A 17,048-nucleotide genomic window follows, 5' to 3' on the forward strand; every position below is an offset into this window, starting at 1 on the left:
GTAACCGGGCTTTTTTGTGGCATTGGCGCAGTAAAGGCTTCTTTCTGGCAACTCGACCATGCAGCTTATTTTTGTTCAAGTATCGTCGTATTGTGCTCCTTGAAACAACCACACCATCTTTTTCCAGAGCAGCCTATATTTCTCCTGAGGTTACTTTTGGGTTTTTCTTTGTATCCCAAACAATTCTTCTGGCAGTTGTGGCTGAAATCTTTCTTGGTCTACCTGACCTTGGCTTGGTATCAAGAGATTCCCGAATTTTCCACTTCTTAATAAGTGATTGAACAGTACTGACTGGCATTTTCAAGGCTTTGGATATCTTTTTATATCCTTTTCCATCTTTATAAAGTTCCATTACCTTGTTACACAGGTCTTTTGACAGTTCTTTTCTGCTCCCCATGGCTCAGTATCTAGCCTGCTCCGTGCATCCATGTGAGAGCTAACAAACTCATTGACTGTTTATACACAGACACTAATTGCAATTTAAAAAGCCACAGGTGTGGTAAATTCAATTTTAATTGCCATTTAAACCTGTGTGTGTCACCTTGTGTGTCTGTAACAAGGCCAAACATTCAAGGGTATGTAAACTTTTGATCAGGCTCATTTGGGTGATTTCTGTTATCATTATGATTTAAAAAGGAGCCAAACAACTATGTGATAATAAATGGCTTCATATGATCACTATCCTTAAATAAAAGTCAGGTTTTTTTTGTATGATCAGTCATATTTTCAAAATCAATGCCAAAATTTCACAATTTCTACCAGGGTATGCAAAATTAAGCACAACTGTATAAATAAATGGGCTCATCAACTTTTAAAAGGGCGGAGAGAAGGCTTCCTGTATCTTTTGTTGTCTACATCAACAAGAAAAATGTCACATGATACATGCCCTTTTATTTGAAAACCCAGAATAAAACTATGGAAAATAAAAGGAAATGCAGCAATGGCTACATTAAATCCAGGTTACATTTTTTACGGTGTTGGGTCGCCACTTGATATCCAATGTCAAATCTGTGTCACGAAGCAAAACCAGTTGAGAACCACTGCTCAAAAGTACTTCGTAGAATACAAAAGTACATGTCTGAAAATATTGCGTTGTCTGGGTACACTTCCACAAAACCATAGGATTTTGCTTTGGTAGCATGTCCAAAATACCATGGCAGTACCATGGTACATTTTGTAAATGTAATGAAGTAATATAAAGTTTGATTTTGGCTGAATTGTATTGCTGGTTTTCACCGTTCCTGGATGTTAAGCATGTAATAGGTTGGATTTTGTTACAGTTGCTTGGAATACGATTTCTGGAGTGTTTGCTCTCTTTCCATCTCCAAAAAAAGTGGAAAAAGTGTTCACAGCAGCCTCCGCTAACTTAAACCAGCTGGACGCTACAGCTGTGACCTAATTATGATAGAAAAGGAAAAATTATTCCACATTCAAACAGACCCAGCGCAACCAGTGTCAGTGTGGAAAGATGTGTATTTTTGAAAATGTGCACAGCAATTCATTTCTTTAGGTGTGATTAAGTTTGGGTTGAGCTGGCATGTGTCTTGTTTTTATAGTTATTGCTGCTTAGAATAATCATAAATCTTCTAAACTCAGTTCCCTACAAGGTCAAGGCCAAAGGATACTTCAGTTGTCCACATTGCTGATTGGAACTCGCACAGTATGTGCAACGCAAATTTCGTCATTAGTACAGTATGCGCTGACTTTCTTGACAGCCTGTCATTGACTACTAAATAGTATCACAAAGCAGTCGTAGTGTGCATGCATTGAATGCATTTGTATTCGCTCACATTTAAAAGAGTATACTTTGAAAGGAAACGCAGTTTACCGGGCGTGATCTGTGTGGCTGGTGGGCGTTCCTACTGTTGTCGCTTTTATGTTATTGATGGATTGCACATCTGGCCATGATAGCTTTGGAAATTTTGATTACAGATTATACTGCTGGTAAAACTAAGATATAATTCTAATTTGACAAGGAATTAATTTTATTGCTTCTACAATGCATCAGATCATGAACAAGATGACCGATCTATGAATGTACGAATCCTACTCACTCAGAATGCTGACACTGTTTTCCACGCATCGTTTTTATGAGGCTGTATCCATGTGGTTTCTGACAAATGGTGTAGCAGTGAAATAGAAAGTGACCAAAATTTAAATGAGGTGGAATGAACGTGAAAATGCCCCTGTAGTAAATCCCTCTACTTTAAATCTATTATATAACATTTCATATATATTATAATATTTTTTTGCCAGGCTTATGTAGATATTTGTTTGTAGTAGTAGCAGTAAAAAAAAAAGACACCCATAATGGCAAAAATGCCTCTCAAAATCAATTTCAGAGGGATTTCTGATTCCAATCAATTTCTGGCACTCTAAAAAGACTAGGTAAGGAAATTATAGAATTTTTGGTAGCACTTTACAATAGTGGTCGACCGATATATCACGAGGCTGATAAATCGGCCGATATTCTGACTTTTTCTAATTATCGGCATTGGCCGATACATTTTCCCGTTTGGCCGATTTGTTTCTTGAGGTCGCCAAGAATCGCCTGCTTGCATGTGAAGTGACTGAGACATATAAACGACCAGTCATGGTTCGTTTTGTAGTTACGTGCCATCGTGTTACTAAAATAATACAATAGTGCAATACAGTCTCATTTAAACGGTCCGCATATCAGAGACAGATGCGTTTGAGCTCATAAAAATGTTAACGTGCTCGCCTGTTTCATTCTCCCTCTCTCTCCTCAAGAGTTCCATGTAACTTTTAACTGTCTTGTCTAATGATAAAAAGGCAAAAATCAATAAAACTAATATCATATACCGTCTGTAAATATGCACATATCTCGTTTAAACGGATGTAATAAAACAACCTCACAAAACTTGAGCAGATCCAGCATCCAGTGGAGCGCTAATTTATTTACCTCTAAGGCACATATTTTATCAGCCTCTCCTCAACAGTTCCCTGTAACTTTTCTAATAATAAAAGGCAAATATACTCTATTTAGGGGGGCCTGGGTAGCTCAGCGAGTATTGACGCTGACTACCACCCCTGGAGTCACGAGATCGAATCCAGGGCGTGCTGAGTGACTCTAGCCAGGTCTCCTAAGCAACCAAATTGGCCCGGTTGCTAGGGAGGGTAGAGTCACATGAGGTAACCTCCTCGTGGTCGCGATTAGGGGTTCTCACTCTCAATGGGGCACGTGGTAAGTTGTGCGTGGATCGCGGAGAGTAGCATGAGCTTCCCATGCTGTGAGTCTCCGCGGTGTCATGCCACGTGATAAGATGTGCGGATTGACTGTCTCGGAAGCAGAGGCAACTGAGACTTGTCCACCACCCGGATTGAGTTGAGTAACCACGCCACCATGAGGACCTGCTAAGTAGTGGGAATTGGGCATTCCAAATTGGGAGAAAAGGGGATAAAAAAATGTAAAATGCAAATATAAAAAAAAACTTCTATTATATACTGTTTGCAAATATGTAGATATTTTAAACAGATGTAATTCACGAACCTTACGATATTCCAGTGTTTTCTTCCCATCGGGCACTCCTCTAATATCTTCCTCTGAAGCGTATATTCCTTCAGCCAGAATCAAAAACTTAAGGATCAGGATCAAAAGTTCCTTTTATTCACAAATCATGATGGTCAGTCCGTGTCAATCAGAGCATGTGAGCGCAGCGAGAGCAGAGCATTGTGTGGAGCGGTGATAACTCCACCTGAGTGGAGAGCGGCTTTTTAAAGATTCCACTCTCTCTCAGGCCGCTTAGCGCCGCTCACTCAACCCAGAATGCACTTTGTGATATGCTGGTTTGGGAATCTGCGAAATAAGCTATAGGCCTGAGGTTATGGAGCTCAAACGTTGTTTTAGTGAATCTGCAAACCTTATAGCCTAAATAAATGCAGAGTATAAATCAAAGTTAAGAATGAGAAAATCGAAAGGGACTGTGGAGAGACCGTGAGAATTAGCAAATATTCCTTTTGGAATCGTTCGCGTCACATTGCCAGAGAGCACAAGGATGTGCTATGCAAATATGGTAGTGCAGCAAAAGGTGAGCTAGTAGGCTAAACTACTATTCAATAATAAATTAATAGATAAGTAAGGTATATTGTTGTTTCGCCATCATGTCCGTGCAGCTGCCAGCTAGATGCAGGCCTGGTTCTGCAGGGTTGCGAACGTTAGAGCACCCTCAATTGAATATGTAAGCTTAATAATACTGTATATTGGCAAAGCAGATTTCCTTGAATCCCGGTGAGAACACAAAAAATCCCTGCATCAAAACCAGTAAACATGTATTATCTTGCAGATCAGTGTGTCCTAATTTGCAGGTGCAGCATTCTGCTTTCATGCCTCTATTGTACAATTCAGCATTTGATTAGTAAATATTTCCGCTCTTGCATAGAATTTCATAGTGGATTTATCTTACTTAATCAACCACCTGTTGCTTTCGATATCTGCTTTGGGATAAAGTTCACATAACTGCTGGTCAGTTTCCCAAAGCCAAATCCACACCTTAACAATAAGTGAAAGGTAAAAAAAAAATGACTATAGATTAGTGGTTGGGGAAAACATTTTCCGACATCGCTTGCTGCTTTCATGCGCAGAGAAAAAAGCTATAAATGATTGTACATTAGAAAAAATAAAAATCTCAAATGAAGGCAGTGTAATTTGTGAATTAATTTGTATTTGATTTAGGATCATTAAACATAATTTCATCAATATATATTGGACAAAATCCTCACTTTATGCAGGTCAAATATTTTTTATTTGTTAAATCCATGATTCATTCAAAACAGATGGCATTTCAGCCATTAACTGATTAGGTAGCAAGTCAGCTACGTACGTTTTTGGATGCAGCCCAAAGTAAAAGCATTTCATGTGTGCTCTGAGTAAATGTCTTATTCACTATGCACTGTATGTACAATTGGTTTGATTCGATATTTTTTTTTTTTTTTTTTTGGAATAAATGCAATTGCTAACGTGGACATGCCATCTATGGTTGCTGGACTACTGTGTGTACTGTTATTTCCTTCTTCCTGATATATTAACAATTTCTTCATGTGCAAATAAATTACTAAAATTTGATGACTAAACAGAAATCTGAAGAAACTTCTATTTACCATTTAAAATACAATATTATTTTTTAGTTTTGTGGGAAATTGAGTAAATATAATGCTAAATAATAGTTATATATATTTAGCAATTTTATGTTTGTTATTTACTATATTAAATTGTGTGATATATCGGCATTGTATCGGCCCATTGACCACCCTGCTCTCTGGATATCGGCATCGGCCATAAAAAAACCAATATTGGTCAACCATTACTTTACAATAGTTCCATTGGTTAGCATCTAGTATCATGAACTAACTATTAACAATATATTTTTAGGGGGGCCTGGGTAGCTCAGTGGTAAAAGATGCTGGCTACCACCCCTGGAGTTCGCTAGTTCGAAACCCAGGGCGTGCTGAGTGACTCCAGCCAGGTCTCCTAAGCAACCAAATTGGCCCGGTTGCTAGGGAGGGTAGAGTCACATGGGGTAACCTCCTCGTGGTCGCCATAATGTGGTTGGTTGTTGGTGGGGCATGTGGTGAGTTGAGCGCGGATGCAACGCGCTCAACAAGCCACGTGGTAAGATGTGTGGGTTGATGGTCTCAGAAGCGGAGGCAACTGGGATTTGTCCTCCGCCACCCAGATTGAGGCGAATCACTACGCGACCACGAGGACTTAAAAGCGCATTGGGAATTGGGCATTCCAAATTGGGTGAAAAAGGGGAAAAATAAAAAAAATTTTTTTTTTTATAATATATATATATATATATATATATATATATATATATATATATATATATTTAAAGCATTTATCAATCTTATTTAATGTTAGTTAATAAAATACAATTGTTCATTGTTAGTTTGTGATGCATTAACTAATGTTAACACATACATCTTTTGATTTTAAAACTTTATTAGTATATGTTGTAATTAACGTTAACCAAGATTAATATGTGCTAAGTATTGTTCAATGTTAGTTCATGTTAACAAATGGAACCTTATAGTAAAGTGTTACTGATTTTTTTTATTTATTTTTTATTTTTTTAACTCCATTTGATTGTCCGAATACATTTTGGTGACACTGTATTGAAAAATAAAGCACAAATGTCCAGACCCCCATGAAAGCTGCATACAGATCAATGATGGGGCCTTTAACCTCCTATATTTCCTCTGTCAGAAACTCTGTCCCAGAGTCATGGAGGATAGGAGGCCACGGAAGTCATGTGACGAGGCCATCGGATCATTAGTGAGGCAGGAGTATGAGGCGGCAGTGGCCCACAGCACAGAGGCCCTGCAGGCCATGGGGCCCCGGACCCCCACCCCCAGCACGGCCCTCCTCCGCAAACGTGCCCTGCTTTACCGCATAGCAGCACGACTCCAGCTGGTGAGACGATTGTCAACAGCATGTTATGTCTCAGAAATTCAGCTATGTTTTTTAGTTTAAGATTTTATTTTTGTGTTATTTTTAGGTTTTTAGGGTGCTGGGTGTGGCATTTATTTATTAGATTTGGTTTTTATTACCCTAAAGCAAAAGTAACATGCAACATTTGTGTGATTTTGAAATTCTTTGGTTTTGGTACCAAATCCCAAGCATATAGACTAGCATGTAGTATAATTAGGAGGGAGGTCCTTTAAATTAATGTATGGTTTCGCTTTATTTTGTTCAACAGAAGGACTACGATCAGGCTGATGAAGACTGCAAGCACAGTAAGATGATGAAAAAAAACATTGATTACATGCCCCCAGAAATCAAGCACAAATTGTGTTTTTTTTTTTGTTTGTTTTTTTTTTAAAAAGCTACAAGTTCCATGTCAACTCTTCTTGAGGCTATAACCATGACACAGAGGAGTAATAAGTCTCTAGGGCTCCAGACTTCGATTAAATAATCACATTTGCGAACACTTTTCCTGTCGGTGTGACTAAATTTTGACTAATGTCTCGTGTGTGTGTGTGTGTGTGTGGGCTGGTTTGATCACTGTGTTTGTGTGTGTTTGCTCTTATAGTGTTTGCTGAGGAGCTGGGGAAGGGAGATGGCAGTTTCAGGGCAGGGCTTCAGAGTATGCTGCTGGAGGGGAGCTTACAGGAAGTGTGCAGTGTTCTCTCTAAAGCACTCTATGGAGAACCACTGGTAAATCATCCCAGATTTCCTTTCCAAATTATTTAGTTCGACATATTGCATCCAGAGCACTCATTGTTATGATTTCAAGATGTCAACATGTTTCAATATGATTTGAAAAATGAAAAAAACTTTTTATTATATCTGCTGTCTTGCAACTTAGATTTTTGTTTTTAATTTTAAATGTATGGAAATTGTGCTGTAAACTTAAAATTGCACTGTTGAGTTTACAATTGTGCTTATAACTTAGAATTTCAAAATTGTGTGGTATATGTTAGTTGCACTGTAAACTTGGCAAATGTGCTTTTAAATTTACAATAGCACTGTAAGTGTTTCAGTTGCGATGTAAAGCTTCCAGTTGAGCTGTGAACTTGGACATTTCCAATTACGCCGCAAACCTGACAGTTGCGCCGCAAACCTGACAGTTGCGCCGCAAACTTGACGAAAGTGTTTAGAACTTTAGAAATGTGTTGCAAACTTTATAGTTGAATTTTAAACTTCACAATTGAATTGTAAATTTATGGTTGCTCTACAAATTTTACCACAATGTTTGCTGCAAACTTCACAATTTTGCTGTACATTTTAGAATTCCATTGCAGACTTTACCTTTACATTGTAAACTTTATAGTTGTGCTGCAGATTTCACAATTGCACTGTAAACTATATAATTGCTCTGCAAACGTTACAGTTGCGCTGTAAATTTTAGAATTTCATTGCAGACTTCACATTTACGTTGTAAACTTTTTTTTTTTTTAGTTGCACTGCTAACTTCACAATTACACTGTGAACTTTAGAATTGTGTTTCAGACTTCACAATTGTGTTGGAAACATTAGTTGTGCTGCAGATTTCACAATTACTTTGTAAACTTTATAATTGCTCTGCAAACTTTACAGTTGTGCGATGTAAACTTCACAATTGCACTGTAAACTTTAGAATTACTTTGTAAACTTTTATAGTTGAATTTCAAACTGCACAATTGCATTGTGAATTTCACAGCTGTGCTGCAAACTTCACAGTTGCACTGCAGAGTTCATAATTGTGCTGCAAATGTTATAGTTGTGCGTTATAATTGTGCGGTAAACACTTTGATGTAAACTTCCCAATTGCACTATACATTTTAGAATTTTATCGCAGCTGCACAATTGTATTGTAAACTTTAGTTGTTCTGCAAATTGTACAGTTACGTTGTAAACTTTATAGTTGCACACAAGATTTTACAATTGCACTACAAATTTTAGAATTGTGTTGTAAACTTCACAATTACATTGCAAACTTCAGAATTGCACTTCAGAGTTAACAAATGAGCTGTTAACATAGTTATGATGCAAAATGCACAATTGCACTGTAGAGTTCACAGTTGCATAGTAAACTATAGTTCACTGTAGGGCTGCAAGATATATCTAATTTATCGAAATGTCGCAAATGTACATATCACGATATGCATATCGCAAAGGCTTGCGATAATGGAATCATATTAATATAGTAACATTCAACGCGATGCAGATAGCAGAGAATAGACTGGGCACGCGACAGGGTGTGCGTGCAGTGTGCAAATGCGCTGATCCCGTGAGTGCTTCAGGGCTTGAGATTTTCCACATTCATTTTCTCCATTGTCATTTCAACATTAACAGATTGGGTGATTACATGAGAGAAGACTATTTCAGTAAGTTGTTCATTCAGTGTTTTTTTTTTCGTGCTCGACATTGGAGAACGAGGGCATTCTGTCCTGCTCGGTTTAAATTTCTACTGCAATAGGTCACACACAGCATTAAAGAGCATGAATAATACATTTATTGTTTGAATTTCATGATAAAAGTGACAAATTGAAAGCTGAAACTAAAATCGTGTTTCTCATAAATCTACTTCTCACTCAAATGATGGAGCATATCACATTTGTGGATATGTTGCTGTAGCTGGTGCTGTTCAGTGCTTCAAATCTGTGTTAAGTGTGCAAATAATAATGAGGCCAGATGCCGGTTTCTAAAGTCAAATTTGGCTTGTTTATTGACTGCTGCGAATCTGTGTGGGTTTCTAATAATGGACTGTCCCGTGAACAGTCTGAAGTTCAGCACGGACTGACAACAAGCAAAACCAAAGTAGAAAGCGAATGGCTACGGCAAGCGCTTTTGGACATCTGTTGTCAACTAATTTTTCAAAATAAAAGTCCCACATTGAATGAGCTCATTTTGAAATTAATACAAACATGAATTACATTGTAAAAATAAAGAGTAAATAAATTAGACATAAATTACAATTAATAAAAAATACAATATTTTACTACACTTTTAGGATATCAAATAATATGGTGAATTTAGCTTTATATTCATATGCTCAGAAAAAAATACAAATAATTGAAGAATTATTTTAATATCTGCTACTTAGCTAATGGTAAAGCTGTGCATATTATTATACACAGTCTATATGCAATTTGGAACAAAACAACTATATTTGTGATCTCTGGGATAGATGGTCCTTTTTTTTATTACAATAAAGTTCTGTTTATTTGGGCGGTGGGGGTTCTGCATGCTTCTATGACGTCATCATAGCAATATCATATCGCATATCACATTTTTGAACAACTTATCGCATATCGCATTTTTCCTCAGTATCGTGCAGCCCTAGTTCACTGCAAACGTCACAACTGCATTGCAAACTTTATAGTTGTACAGTGCTGCACACTTGAAAATTGCAGTGTAAACTTTAGAATTGCATTGCAGGCTTCACAATTACTCTGCAGAGTTCACAGTTGCATGGTGAACTTAATAGTTCGCTGAAAACTTCACACTTGGGTTTTAAACGTAATAGTTGCACTGCAAACTTCACAACTGCATTATAAACTTTAAACATTTCACTACAATTTTGCTGTACTTGGAAGTTATGTGACTTGACAAAAACCTTTTGATTGTCCTAGAATGGTATCATGACTAAAGACATGACACGACTGAAGAGACTCCTCTCAGAAATAGAGGTTAGTATGTGTTCTTTTGGTTGTTTTCTTATATTTCCATTTTAAAGCCATTATGCACAGTCAGGGTCACTTATGCTTTCATTTTGCTGTGAAGAGAGCGATGTAACCCTTGACTTTAAATGACTGTCTAGATTCAAGAACTAGTAGCTCTAACCACATATCTGTATATGACTGAGAGGGATTTTATAAAATAGTGTTTTACAAGGTTCATTTCAATGGCAGGCTGTAAGGAGTAAAATGGTGTCAGAGATGTCTGAAGAAAACGAGGAGGGTGAGTTCCTCTTTAGTTTAACAATACATCCAAGATCCATTTTCATCTTTGAAATCATAGCTCTTCTGTGAGTGTGGGTGTTGCCTCTAAAATTATATCTCTTTCTTTTTGTGTAGATGTGCAGGAGGGCTTGCTGTTTCGTCCTCCTCCTCGAGGGGTCACCAGTAGTGAGGAGTACACATTGTGTAAAAGGTACACCTGTTCTGTCAACATTTTCTGAGCTAGATTTGCTCAAACGTTTGTTACATTTGTTCATACATTAGTGTTTGTAGGCAAGTTAATGTTCTTGATGCAGCTTAAAGTTGTTTTGTATGAAGTAGTTTATGCTTAAACGTTGTTGCCAAAGAATATTCTGGATTTATCCTATTTATCTTTTTTCATTCACCTTTTAAACTTCAGTCAGTCCAGACAGTCTGTTTATCTTTGTCTGTTGTTAACGCAAATGAAAATTCTGCTGTAAGAGACGAGCTTTCTTATGTACCTTTGCAGCGATCGCTCAAAACATTAGCCTTAGTAAGACAGCATCTATGAAGAATTGAATGTTAATGTTATCAGATTTCTATTTTTATAATCTAGATTATTAGATTTTCTTGAGCAGTGTTGCAACACATTGTCCTTGTGTAGTTCATTTTGGGTTAAAATGATTGGTCTCGTCAGGTATTTGGAGCAGGGTCTGTGTCGGTATGGAGCTCAGTGCACATCGGCTCACTCACAGGAGGAGCTCACGGAGTGGCAGCAGCGCTACGCCTCTCGACTCATCCGCCTCAAACAACAGCAGGAGGGCAAACACTTCACTGAGAACTACATGGAGGTGCTCATTGAGAAATGGATCAACTCGCTCACGCCGGAGAGAGTGGTACAGTCATGTCTAAAAATATTGTCTTATTTCCACAGTTCACTAGATTGGGGTGTGTTGTCCTTTAGTAAGCCGCACCCACTAGCTAGCTAAGGCTTCAATGTGTGCACGTTTGACATCTGCAAAATACGTTTAGGCTAAAGGTGAAGTGTGTAATGTTTTGATGTTGAAATAATTTTCATGCACAATATGCAGAGAGGAAAAAGCAATTTGTAGGTTTACGTCCTGAAGAGTAAAAGTACTGACTCTGTGGCCCTTTCAAAGCACCGTTCTGTTTGTTTGAGTGGCCCAACCTTAACCAATGGTATGTGTTTGGGATGGGACTATCTGTATGTCCAAACAATGGGCCAGTAAGGAACTAAAGTGCTCAAATCCACTCGAACCTGTACAGGACATGTGACGCAATTCTCGTCATCAGCAAAGTGCTCGAGCTTTGAATGCTTGCAGCCCGATTTTTCTAACCCCGCATCTTTTGAACACGCAGAATGAGCATGCGTCTGGAATTATTTGCACTAATTAGTCACGAAAATGCACTAGAAGAAGATGCAGTCGCTGGTAAACAACAGGAGATGAAGGTAAAAACGTCAACAGTGGATTTGCACGTCAAGAGCACATGTGTGAGGAGGTCTGGAGATACCAGCATTTGTATAACTTGAATCTGAAGGACTATAAAGACATAATTATGGGTCTAAACTCCTAAAGAGAAAAAGTCTGATGTCTCGTACAGTCGTAGCATGCTTGCGCCAACCGCCTGTGTATGCGCGCACAGTCAAATGGAGTATACTTCGATTGGTTCGCGTCCGACTGTACGCAGACGTTGAGCGTTTGCGTCAAAATCGAAGTATACTTTGGGCTTTAACAACCGCATAGCAACGCCCTGGCACCCTGTGTAACACCCTTGCACCCAGCACTCTGATTTTCTTCAGGGAATGTACAAATCTATTTACTTCTGTTTGGCGATATCTGTGATGCAGAAATTACTCACTTCAACTTTAAACATGAAAAAAAATTATTAAATAGAACTGAGAGAACTACATTATTATTGGTAACTGAAAGCATTATTAAATTAGCTGAAGTATTTGATAAGTGTTGACGCAAGGGGTGGGGAATGTGTAGAATTTTTGGAATGATGGATGTTTTAGTTCTGCCGAAAATTCTGTGGGATTCTGCTGGACTTTCAGCAGGATTCTGCCGCGCTTTGCGTGGAATTCTGCCGCGCTTTGCGTGGAATTCTGCCGCGCTTTGCGTGGAATGCTGCCGCGCTTTGCGTGGAATGCTGCCGCGCTTTGCTTGGGTTTCTGTTGAAATTTGCGTGGAATTCTGCAGAGCTTTCTGCGGGATTCTGCCGAGCTTTGCATGGAATTCTGGAGAGCTTTTTGCTGGATTCAGTGGAGCTTCGCATGGAATTCTGTAGCACTTGGCATGAGATTCTCAGAGCTTTAGGTGCTGTTCTTAACATTCTGCGCAGGCCTACCTATAACTATGCTTTTGAGTAATAATGTCAAACCTCAACATAATGGAGTGTAATTCTATTGAAACAATAAGCGATGGCTCACCCTGAATAGTCTATAAAGTCAGGAACAGTTAGCTGTGAGATTTGTCAGGTGTTCCTGTTCTTTTATTGATTTTGCTGGTTTGTGGTGTCGTGCAGATGAATGACTGTGTGGATGGAGTTACTGTGGAACACAGCTCAGATCTCTCAATTACCGTCAACACCAAGAAATCATCTCACTCCTGGACATTTACGCTCTTCTGCAAGGTTTGGACAACCTTGCAATCTCTTTTGAAAGCCACAGATTATAGAAAGTAATTTGTTAGCTTAACTGATCTTATTTCATGAGGAAAAGGCTTTGAATTAGCATTCAGACCTGATACTGTTAGTTTTGGTAGGTAATAATAGATTAACTTTTTTGTAAGAAAAGATTACATCAATCAAAATGAACTCTTGTTTTACTTTTGTAATACTTATTCCTTGTCTGTGAACAATTCATCAATGCATATTATTCCTAAAAAAATGTATAAATATATTAGCAACTCTGGGCAAGATGGTTAAAACACAAATTTGTTTTGTCGCATTCAGCCGGTTCGCATGCTACACTGCATCGCTCTGCTTTACGATGCCAATCGGCCACACTTCTCCATCACGGCGGTCTCGGCTGGAGATGCATCCACCCAGGTGCCTCAAGATGTGTCTGAAGGGGCCTGCCAGGAGTGGAGCGGAGCCGGTCTGGTGCAGAACGGCATGGACCACTGCGTTTACACTGTGGTCATCTCCTTCAATACAGAGATCTTCGGAACATTTCGGCAGACTGTGGTTTTTGATTTCGGCTCTGAGCCCGTGCTCATGCAGCGAGTGATGGTGGACGCTGCCTCTATTGAAGGTTAGACAGTGTGAAAATGCCTCAAGCTTACTTGTTAAAGGGATAGTTCACCTATAAAGTTTTTTTGTCCTTTGTCCAGAGAGTTCTTATTCCTTTGAAAGTTTCTGATTTAGATGTGAAATTGAATTCCAAGAGATCCTAACTGCGTACGTATCAGTTTGTAATAGCGTAAACTTGAGATCAGTGTTTAATCGTTATGCATTACCCATGATCCCACAGATCTTGAGCATCTGATGCAGGCACGGCAGCAGCTCTTGATGACAGCGAAACGCTGGGACTCGTCCTGTAAAACCATTGTAGAGTTTGTCTCTAATGAGAACATGGAGCTGGAACGCAGTCTACTGACCCGTTATCAGATCCCTCTCTCTGCTGACCAGCTCTTCACACAGTCAGTCCTGGACAAAACCCTCACCAGAGACAATTACTTGTCCCGATTGCATGACCTGCTATACATTGAGGAGATTGCTCAGTACAAAGAAGTCAGCAAGTAAGTAGTCTCACAAAGCAAATTTTTTGACACTCAGCATAAAGTCTGGTATACTTTGTAAGTTTATCTGGCCAAGAACCGCACACTTACACAGGGAGAGACTGTCTGAACAACACGTAAAGCAAACTGGACACAGCCTGTAGCCTGTTTTGATATGGCATTCAGGGGCAGATAAATCTGAGATCCATGATACCACAATAATACACCAGAATTCAACAATGTAGTAGTTAATTCAAGTAATTGCTCAGCAGACTCAGTGAAAGGTTGCGCAGACAGCAATGAACAGAATAGTTTGGGGTCATTCCGGGTCAACTCTGTGTATTTATCACAAGAAAAGTATTTAAAATAAAAATACAGTGCAACATTCTGGTTCCAGAAGTAAAAATCCTATTCATTCTTTCCATAGGGTTTTTAATGATTGGGTGCGCTGTTGCACTATATACACACCATGGTCCGCAAACTTGGATAAAAATAAGCTACCAGCATCAAACAACAAAGCAGAGCTCTGAAATCCGTTTTTATGATTTTTAACAATAATTCCTGTTCCATTCCTTACCACTAGAGGTCATTGTTGATCTTTGAAAAAGCAAGTGGCTGCTGTTTGAAGATAGAATTAAAAATATACCTGTATGTATATATGTTTATGTAAACTTACACATATATATATATATATATATATATATATATATATATATACAGTACATATATATGTAATGTGTGTGTGTGTGTGTGTGTGTGTGTGTGTGTGTATGCATGTGCATATATATAAACTCAGCAAAAAAAGAAACATCTCTTTTTCAGGACACTTTTAAAGATAATTTTATTAAAATCCAATTAACTTTACAGATCTTTATTGTAAAGGGTTTAAACAATGTTTTCCATGCTTGTTCAATGAACCATATACAATTAATGAACATGCACCTGTGGAACGGTTCTTAAGACACTAACAGCTTTCAGATGGTAGGCAATTAAGGTCACAGTTATAAAAACCTTAGGACACTAAAGAGACCTTTCTACTGACTGAGGCATGAGGACTGCAGATGTGGCCAGGTCAATAAATTGCAATGTCGGTACTGTGAGACACCTAAGACAGCACTACAGGGATACAGGAAGAACAGCTGATCGTCCTCGCAGTGGCAGACCACATGTAACAACACCTGCACAGGATTGGTACATCCGAATATCACACCTGTGGGACAGGTACAGGATGGCAACAACAACTGCCCGAGTTACACCAGGAACGCACAATCCCTCCATCAGTGCTCAGACTGTCCTCAATAGGCTGAGAGGGGCTGGACTGAGGGCTTGTAGGCCTGTTGTAAGGCAGGTCTTTACCAGACATCACCGGCAACAACGTCGCCTATGGGCCCATCCCACCTTCGCTGGACCAGACAGGACTGGCAAAAAGTGCTCTTCACTGACTAGCCGTGGTTTTGTCTCACCAGGGTTGATGGTCGGACTCGCGTTTATCGTCGAAGGATTGAGCGTTACACTGAGGCCTGCACTCTGGAGTGGGATCGATTTGGAGGTGGAAGGTCCACCATGGTCTGGGGCGGTGTGTCACAGCATCATCGGACTGAGCTTGTTATCATTGCAGGCAATCTCAATGCTGTGTGTTACAGGGAAGGCATCCTCCTCCCTCATGTGGTACCCTTCCTGCAGGCTCATCCTGACATGACCTTCCAGCATGACAATGCCACCAGCCATACTGCTCGTTTTGTCCGTGATTTCCTGCAAGACAGGAATGTCAGTGTTCTGTCATGGCCAGCGAAGAGCCCAGATCTCAATCCCATTGAGCACGTCTGGGATCTGTTTGATCAAAGGGTGAGGGCTAGGGTCATTCCCCCCAGAAATGTCCAGGAACTTGCAAGTGGAAGATTGGGGTAACATCTCACAGCAAGAACTGGCAAATCTGGTGCAGTCCATGAGGAGGAGATGCACTGCAGTACTTAAAGCAGCTGGTGGCCACACCAGATACTGACTGTTACTTTTGATTTTGACCCCCCCCCCCCCCCTCCCCCCCACTTTGCTGAGTTTATATATTTGTGTGTGTATGTATGTATTATATATTTTGAGACAACAGGATTTTTATGTCATTGTTATTTTTGTTGATGTATTAGTAAAATTAGCATCACAGAGTACAAAATTTAGTGCAATACCTTTAGAAAGCACTCTGCTTGTTATAAATGGGTCAATAAGGTATGAGAGGTTGTGCTGTATAGTGAATATAAAGAGAATTGTAGTATTATTTAGAAGATGGTACGCTGGTTCTGGTCAAGTGTTTTGGCCATTTTGGAAAGGAGTTCAGCAACATGTGAAATCCCAAATATAAACGCACTTGTTCATCTTTTTTCCTCCCAGATTCAACATCAAGGTGAACCTGCAGCTGGTGACGAGCTTTATGTTGACTGGCATTTCTGGTGGGGCCAAATACGCTCAGAACGGACAGCTATTTGCACGCTTCAAACTGACAGAGACGCTGTCAGAAGACACACTGGCTGGCCGACTGGTCATGACAAAGGTCAACTCTGTTCTGCTGCTGCCTCTCTTTAAAGAGCGGATGGTTCAGAACCAGCCAGCCGGAGCTAAGGAGCGCGTGTACGAGGCTCTTATAGAGGAAAAGACCAAGGACTACATCTTCCTGCGGATCTGTAAAGACTGCTGTGAGGAGCTAGGGCTGGTGGCCGATCAGGAACTACAGGTATAAGGATCAGTTAAACCAAAAAAGGAAAATTTTTGTCATCATTCACTCACCCTAATGCAGTTCCAAACCCATATGACTTTTTCTTCTGTGGAATACACAATGAAATGGCTGAATGCCCAAGTTGTATTTTTTACACAATGGGGACTGGGGCCAATGAGCTCCAGAAATGACATAAAAGCACTATAACAGTTGTCAAGTAAGGCTGAAATTATGGA

At 39.4% G+C, this 17,048-nt stretch overlaps 1 protein-coding gene across 2 annotated transcripts in view; it reads left to right on the forward strand.

The window, feature by feature from the left end:
- The window catches only part of LOC127450784 (probable helicase with zinc finger domain), an 88,648-nt gene that overhangs the window by 4,880 nt on the left and 66,720 nt on the right, over positions 1 to 17,048 (forward strand). For both annotated transcript variants that reach the window (XM_051715131.1, XM_051715132.1), the window contains exons 2-12: positions 6,227 to 6,433; positions 6,720 to 6,756; positions 7,053 to 7,177; positions 10,078 to 10,134; positions 10,357 to 10,405; positions 10,522 to 10,597; positions 11,063 to 11,261; positions 12,913 to 13,020; positions 13,342 to 13,642; positions 13,862 to 14,129; positions 16,491 to 16,830. In XM_051715131.1, the coding sequence (XP_051571091.1) occupies positions 6,245 to 6,433; positions 6,720 to 6,756; positions 7,053 to 7,177; positions 10,078 to 10,134; positions 10,357 to 10,405; positions 10,522 to 10,597; positions 11,063 to 11,261; positions 12,913 to 13,020; positions 13,342 to 13,642; positions 13,862 to 14,129; positions 16,491 to 16,830 (1,749 nt within the window). In that variant the 5' untranslated portion in view covers positions 6,227 to 6,244. The remainder of the gene's footprint in view (positions 1 to 6,226; positions 6,434 to 6,719; positions 6,757 to 7,052; positions 7,178 to 10,077; positions 10,135 to 10,356; positions 10,406 to 10,521; positions 10,598 to 11,062; positions 11,262 to 12,912; positions 13,021 to 13,341; positions 13,643 to 13,861; positions 14,130 to 16,490; positions 16,831 to 17,048) is intronic.

Source organism: Myxocyprinus asiaticus, chromosome 13 (assembly GCF_019703515.2).
Source record: "Myxocyprinus asiaticus isolate MX2 ecotype Aquarium Trade chromosome 13, UBuf_Myxa_2, whole genome shotgun sequence".
Classification (NCBI taxonomy): Eukaryota; Metazoa; Chordata; class Actinopteri; order Cypriniformes; family Catostomidae; genus Myxocyprinus; species Myxocyprinus asiaticus.